At 39.1% G+C, this 8383-nt stretch overlaps 1 protein-coding gene across 1 annotated transcript; it reads left to right on the top strand.

The window, feature by feature from the left end:
- Window positions 1-798: 798 nt before the first annotated feature.
- LOC138955499 (uncharacterized) lies at window positions 799-7112 on the top strand (the record flags this gene model as incomplete). The annotated part of the gene is given in 6 exon segments (XM_070327093.1): window positions 799-1014; window positions 1993-2208; window positions 2436-2570; window positions 5228-5339; window positions 5998-6089; window positions 6509-7112. Coding segments are annotated over 6 exon segments (920 nt in total), but the record flags the coding sequence as incomplete, so codon positions are not given.
- Between the last annotated feature and the right edge of the window lie 1271 nt (window positions 7113-8383).

Consider the following 8383-nt stretch of genomic DNA (forward strand, 5'->3'; position numbering starts at 1 on the left):
CACTCTCTCTGTCTCTGTCTCTGTCTCTGTCTCTGTCTCTGTCTCTGTCTCTCTCTCTGTCTCTCAGTGACATGCGTGCCCAGTGAGGCGTGTGACTACGAAACAATCACATTGACTGTAAACACAGACTTCAGCATGGACACTGAAAACGAAACTGTGGTCAGCTGCAACGAAAAGGGGACAGAGGAAGAATTGGCCATTGAAGAGAGAGCAGAGCGAGTAGGCTTCAACTTGGAAGACATACGCGACAGACAGACTCGATATTGGAAATCCAATAACGCGAATCAAGCTAAATGTGTACATCGTTTTATCGCGATCGACATTGAGCTGTATTCCGATACCCCTTCTCCTCCCTTCCCATTGCAAGGGGCCGATGGCCTGTAGCAATTACATTTTCGTATTCTCTCTCTCTCTCTGCCTCCCTCTGTCTCTGTCTCTGTCTCTGTCTCTGTCTCTCTCTGCCTCCCTCATTCTCTCTCTCTCTCTCTCTCTCTCTCTCTTTCTCTCTCTCTTTCTCTCTCTCTCTCTTTCTCTCTCTCTGCCTCTCTCTCTCTCTCTCTCTCTCTCTCTATCTCTCTCTCTATCTCTCTCTCTCAGTCTCTCTCTCTCTCACACACACAAACCCACACACACACACACATACACAGACACACACACACACACACACACACACACACTTACACACAAACACACACTTACTCACAGGAACACACGTGCGAGCGTGAACGTGTGTGTATAAGCACTAAACATATGACAATGTTTCTGATTTTTTTTTCTCTCGTGTTTTTCTACCAACAGAAAATGTTGCGTTTAACAAATCGTGCAACATGAGCTCACAACACAGTCTTACCGCGGGGTGTGGGGGAGCAGTGAATGGTAACACGACTGGTGTATACAAGACAAATGGAACCAACTGTATTCACACCAGCAGTAAATTCTTAACATCGTGGTGGGAGGTCAACCTTGGTCGTTCCTATCCAGTGCATAGCATTACTGTGTGGGCCAGAGGTGAAAGTAAGTAATGAGGAGTGAAAGTACTGTGTCTATAAAAAGAAAGTCCAAAAACCAAATAGACTGTCAACGTTCCAAAATGCAGAATCTAAAAACAAACACGGTATGTTGTTGGAACGTTTAATTTTTGACAAAACAAAACGTTACTGTGCCTATGTTTGTATGCTTGGATATAAGACAATCACAACAGGTGACACGTTTTTATACAATATAATTTGTTGTCTTTTTGATATTCTGGAGGCTTGTTTAAAATAGCTTGTCAAATGGAATAGAAGAGCAGTAGAAGCGTAATTTGGCAAGTATTTTTTGCAGAGGGAAAATCATCCTCCAGTTTCATGTCTTTGAAGAGTTTTGCAGAACATTTATGGGTGCATCTAGTTATTAGCTTGTTATCAGTTCTGTGTTTGTATAAGATATTCAGAAAGAATAACAGTCCGTTGTCAAATCTATTTTTGTCTGGTTGTTTTGTGTGTGACAGGGGAGGCTACCGCTCCTTTCACAACGGACTCTGCACCCGAGTTGTTGGCCTTTAAAGTCAACACCTGTGGTTTGTAGAGTTCTGTTTGTGATGGGGTCTGGTGGTTTCCGATTGTCTGTAACGTCACTCTGACGTTAAATAAACGATTTTATCATCATCGTCATTGTCTGTATGTTCATGGAAACCTTCGGGTTTGCATAACAGTTGTTATAGGGCTAAGAAATTAGCCCTAACATTTTCAATCCTGTTTGATTGCACTTCGCTTCCCGAGGTGATCGTAGTGTTTCGGCACTCGGTTACATGTGCATGATTACATTTCAGTAAACACAACCTTTTTTTTACCGTCTCATATTATGTTCAAACGACTGAAAATATCGCGACACACTGAATCGTTATTATTAATCGTTATGGTTAGATGTTTCTCAGAATACATCAATACAGATGTAAACAGCATGTGTGTTGTATAACCTTTCTGGTTATTGTGGGCCTGTTTTCCCTTACAGACCCGGACTACCTATTCAGAATGGAAGGGATAGAAATTACCATGGACGGAAAGGAATGCTACAAATTTGACTCCGCCCCCACTAAAAGAGAGATCGCTATCAACTGTTCAAGTGGTGTTCTGAGCGGGACTGTCATCAGGGTGTATAAGAACGCCACAGCAGCAGGAATCCAGAGACCTAATCACACGATCAACATTTGCGAATTTCAAGTGTTTAGTACGTCAAATTGTCCTTTTTTACTCAGTTTTGAGTTAGTTTAAGATGGTGACCCCCTTGTTTGTAACTTTTATTATTATTGTATTGAAACTAAGGATTGGGAATACATCGAATAAATATGTAACTGTGAAGTAAAACCTGCATTTGTATTAACATTTTGTGATTTGGTTTCATTTTCATTGATGATACTGCAACAGACATCATCTTCATTAAGTCATTTGCTTCAGGCTGCAGTGACGGCTACTGGGGCATAGACTGTCAGCAGGAGTGTGGTAACTGCAGTAACAGTGAGGCGTGTGACAAGGTGACGGGACACTGCTCCAGCTGTTCTCCACGGCTTGAACAACCACTGTGTCGTGCAGGTATTTCCTTCAGTTGCATGCCATAATTATGTACAGAGAGGAGTGTGGTTGTTGGCTAAATGAGAGACTCTTGTGTGTCATATCTTTCTAATTGAAGGCAAACATTATATAGCAATATGTCGATATTTGACACTCAGTAGGAAAATGCAAAAATAAAAAGCAAGCAACAAAACAGCGGATTATGTTTCTGGAGCCTTGATATCTTGCCGTCTTTTTCCTTTGCAATCTGTTGTCGGTGTCCTTTTGACACATGTTCAGTTTCATACAATTAGTGTTTCTTGCGTAATAGCATTGGCTTACTAAGAAACAAGTCGCGTAAGGCGAAATTACTTCATTTTAGTCAAGCTGTGGAACTCACAGTATGAAACTAAACGCACTGCATTTTTTTCACAATGACCGTAGTCCGCCGCTCGTGCAAAACGCAGTGAAACTGACGAGCCTGTTTAGCGCGGTAGTGGTTTCGCTGTGCTGCTTTGCACGCTTTTATGTACCTCTCTTCGTTATAACTTTCTGAGCGTGTTTTTAATCCAAGCATATCATATCTATATGTTTTTGGAATCAGGAACCGACAAGGAATACAATGAAATTGGTTTTAAATCGATTTCGGAAATTTAATTTTGATCATAATTTTTATATTTTTAATTTTCAGAGCTTGTTTTTAATCATAAAATAACATATTTATATGTTTTTGGAATCAGAAAATGATGATGAATAAGATGAACGTAATTGTGGATCGTTTTATAAAAAATTTTAATTGCAATGTTCAGATTTTTAATGACCAAAGTAATAAATTATTTTGTTAGCCACCAAGCTGAAATGCAATACCAAAGTCCGGCCTTCGTCAAAGATTGCTTTACAAAAATGTCAATCAATTTGATTGAAAAATGAGGGTGTGATAGTGCCGCCTCAACTTTTACAAAATGCCGGATATGACGTCATCAAAGACATTTATCGAAAAAACGAAAACAATATCTGGGGATATCATACCCAGGAACTCTCATGAAAAATGTCATAAGGATCGGTTCAGTAGTGTACTCTGAATCGCTCTACACACACACACACACACACACACACACACACACACACACACACACACACACACACACACACACACACACACACACACACACACACACACATACACCACGACCCTCGTCTCGATTCCCCCTCTATGTTAAAAAATTTAGTCAAAACTTGACTAAATGTAAAAAGAACCTATTAACATTAACAAGTGTTTTAATTCAGGGCCTGGTTTAAATTGTAGTGACAGTAAACATTTCCAATGAGAGAAGCTATGCTTGTAACACCGTTGATAAGCTTTGCTCTAAATTGCAGTTTATGAAATAATACGCTTGTCAAGTAAATCAGGAAAACGACAGTATCCTCTTTTTTTTCCAAATCTGATTCCAAATGGAATATTTTGACTTTTTAGCTTCTTGGGAGAAAAACTGGGTTGATGGAAAATGCTGCGGCTCATTTTGAAGACAGACTGCGCAATAAATGACAATTTGCGAACACATCGAATAAAATACTAAGTTTTATTTGTTTTCTAATGCAGTTGTTAAGACTTAGTGTTTTACGGTTAAGAGAAACAACTTGACCTTCGAGTAGCTGTTTGAAGACGAGTAAAACGAGCGTTTTGACTGTCCATGTTGACTTTCCAAACTCTGTTCAATTCAAACAGTTTTGACGTTTTTAAGGCCTTTCAAAAAGAAGCAGAGTATGACCGCAGTCGTATTAGATCACTCAAATCCAGGTTTGATCTGCGAGAACTTGAACATAATTATCTTACTTTAAATTGTAGACGAGGAAAAAAATGAAGAGACATTCTTGGAAATGGAGTGGAGAACGTGAGCTCGTGTGATTCTTCTTGAGAGTGTTTGTTATACGCACATTTGATTTTGTGACAAAAACAACATCTTAACTCCCAAGCAACGACGAAATAAGCCAGCCAGCCAGTCTAGAAACCAGCCTTCCGAAACTATCGCAAACTATCACAACCAACATCTAAAACCAACAAACACCCAAAGCAAAAGTCAGTACTTGTAAAGATGAGGAATGGTGGTTTTTTTTAAAGCCACCCTCCGCCTCCGGTAAACCATCAGTGCCTGGCCACGGACACTGTCAGAAGATAGCAGAAGATATCATCACACAGTCCGTCAATATTGGGTAATATATAGTGGTTAGTTGCTTACAGTTGAGTACGAAAACGTATTCTCTCTCTCTCTCTCTCTCTCTCTCTCTCTCTCTCTCTCTCTCTCTCTCTCTCCCTCTCCCTCCCTCTCCCTCCCTCTCCCTCCCTCCCTCTCTCTCTCTCTCTCTCTCTCTCTCTCTCTCTCTCTCCATTTTCAAGCTCTCCACCTCGCTCTCTTCCTCTCTCTTCTCTCATTATAACCTTTACCTTTGACTTTTGTTTTCATTAGCGCACTCACATAAATGTCTTAGAGACTTTCCGATTAGGCCTTGTAGGCCAACATACAGAGTAAATATATTATTTCAATCGAGCTTTCTTCTTTGACTGCGTTCTCGTAGAATCACGCTTTAAGGGCCTCTGTTAGTGTACCATCCGTATTGCTGACAGTTTTGAATTCGTATTTAGATAATCGGGCTCTCTTTGTAATGAATTTATTCTGTGTTTATCTTATGCTTTTTTTCAGTTGAGAAAACAGAAATTGATGGTACAAGCCAGTTTTGGATTGTTGTTGGTGCGAGCCTGGCGGCTGTGGTTTTACTGGCGATAGCCGTTGCTGTGGTGGTTTTGACTGTCAAGTCAGAGACAATTACTTACTTCTTTTGGAAACAGACACGGTCACACGGACAAACAGACAAAAATACACCCACACATTTTACTATCTCTCTCTCTCTCTCTCTCTCTCTCTCTCCCTCTCTCTCTCTCTCTCTCTCTCCCTCTCTCCCTCTCTCTCTCTCTCTCTCCCTCTCTCTCTCTCTCTCTCTCTCTCTCTCTCTCTCTCTCTCTCTCTCTCTCTCTTCATACACTAACTCAATCATCCAAGCATGGAAGCATTTAGATAACTGATAAATGTCCATATACTCAATAATCAATCAATGTAATCAATTATACATTCAATTTATCAATGTAACAGTCGATCAAATCAAACTATCCGACAAATTAATAAATTAATCAATCAATCATTTTTGCAACCAATGCAACCAATAAGTCAATCGATTAATCAATTATTCCATGAAACAATCATTCAATCAACCAATTATGTACTTCTTAATTTATTCATTTCTTCTTCTTTTTTTCTTGATGATGATGTTGATGATGATGATGATGATGATGATGATGATGATGATGATGATGAGGATGGTGATGAGGATAATAATGAGTATGGCGACGATGGTGATGGTGTTGGCGATGATAAAATTGTTATGTGTTGCCTATAACTCAATCGCTTGTGTGTAGGTGGCGGCGATCACGATCAGAAACAGCGACCGAACCAGAGCAAAACTCAGGAGAAGACTCAAAAATCAGTAATGCTGCAGCTTCACAGTCGGGTAAGTGTTCATTGGACACAGGCACACATAACACAGCACAGATAGATATCGACAGGCAGGCAGACAGACACGTATGAACATACACACACACACACACACACACACACACACACACACACACACACACACACACACACATTAACTTTTCGTGTGTGTGTGTGTGTGTGTGTGTGTATGTGTGTGTGTGTGTGTGTGTGTGTGTGTGTGTGTGTGTGTGTGTGTGTGTGTGTGTGTGTGTGTGTCTGTGTCTGTGTCCGTGTCTGTGTGTTTGTGTGTCTGTGTCTGTGTCTGTGTCTGTGCGTCTGTTTGTCTGTGTAATTGTGCGTGTTTATGTGCATTAGGTAATTGATTGAGCGCATGTGATATAATGGCACAACAAGCATCAATGTACTAACATTTACACCATTGATTTGTTTTAGAGAGACCGGGGACAATGCAGTACTTGCCAGCGGACGCTCATGACTACCTAGAAATTATTCCTGGTCCTATCTACAATCAACTGCAAACGTCTCAGGACACTAGAGATTCTCACTTCTACTCTGCCTTGCAAACGGTTCGGGTTTCATAATCAAGAACTTATTGCTGCAATTAAAATCGAATTTTAGCATTTCAAGACGCGAAAACAGTCTTTTTCTTTTTCTTCCACTGCTCATCAAATGAAACAAGTGAAAATCAAAACAAATCTCCAGAAACGTGCCCGCACTTATCTGCAGTGATTAATAATATGCAACACATTTAAAACGTGAATTGTTTTCTTTTTGTAGTTTTTATATTTAGTCAAGTTTTGACTAAATATTTTAACATCGAGGGGGAATCGAAACGAGGGTCGTGGTGTATGTGCGTGTGTGTGTGCGTGTGTGTGTGTGTGTAGAGCGATTCAGACTAAACTACTGGACCGATCTTTATGAAATTTGACATGAGAGTTCCTGGGTATGAAATCCCCGAACGTTTTTTTCATTTTTTTGATAAATGTCTTTGATGACGTCATATCCGGCTTTTCGTGAAAGTTGAGGCGGCACTGTCACGCCCTCATTTTTCAACCAAATTGGTTGAAATTTTGGTCAAGTAATCTTCGACAAAGCCCGGACTTCGGTATTGCATTTCAGCTTGGTGGCTTAAAAATTAATTAATGACTTTGGTCATTAAAAATCTGAAAATTGTAAAAAAAAAATAAAAATTTATAAAACGATCCAAATTTACGTTTATCTTATTCTCCATCATTTGCTGATTCCAAAAACATATAAATATGTTATATTCGGATTAAAAATAAGCTCTGAAAATTAAATATATAAAAATTATTATCAAAATTAATTTTTCGAAATCAATTTAAAAACACTTTCATCTTATTCCTTGTCGGTTCCTGATTCCAAAAACATATAGATATGATATGTTTGGATTAAAAACACGCTCAGAAAGTTAAAACAAAGAGAGGTACAGAAAAGCGTGCTAACCTTCTTAGCGCAACTACTACCCCGCTCTTCTTGTCAATTTCACTGCCTTTGCCATGAGCGGTGGACTGACGATGCTACGAGTATACGGTCTTGCTGAAAAATGGCATTGCGTTCAGTTTCATTCTGTGAGTTCGACAGCTACTTGACTAAATATTGTATTTTCGCCTTACGCGACTTGTTTTTCTATATTTTTGTAAGCAACAAACTTAATTTAGAAGCGACAGCATTAATCTTGTTAGATCCAAAATTATTATGGTCATACATATGTATGTTGCGGGTGTTGTATCCTTATTGTAGTGTGTGTGTGTGTGTGTGTGTGTGTGTGTGTGTGTGTGTGTGTGTGTGTGTGTGTGTGTGTGTGTGTGTGTGTGTGTGTGTAGAGCGATTCAGACTAAACTACTGGACCGATCTTTATGAAATTTGACATGACAGTTCCTGGGTATGAAATCCCCGAACGTTTTTTTCATTTTTTTGATAAATGTCTTTGATGACGTCATATCCGGCTTTTCGTGAAAGTTGAGGCGGCACTGTCACGCCCTCATTTTTCAACCAAATTGGTTGAAATTTTGGTCAAGTAATCTTCGACGAAGCCCGGACTTCGGTATTGCATTTCAGCTTGGTGGCTTAAAAATTAATTAATGACTTTGGTCATTAAAAATCGGAAAATTGTAAAAAAAAATAAAAATTTATAAAACGATCCAAATTTACGTTTATCTTATTCTCCATCATTTGCTGATTCCAAAAACATATAAATATGTTATATTCGGATTAAAAACAAGCTCTGAAAATTAAATATATAAAAATTATTATCAATTTTTTTTTCGAAATCAATTTAAAAACACT

This window comes from Littorina saxatilis, unplaced genomic scaffold (genome assembly GCF_037325665.1).
Source record: "Littorina saxatilis isolate snail1 unplaced genomic scaffold, US_GU_Lsax_2.0 scaffold_2069, whole genome shotgun sequence".
NCBI lineage: Eukaryota > Metazoa > Mollusca > Gastropoda > Littorinimorpha > Littorinidae > Littorina > Littorina saxatilis.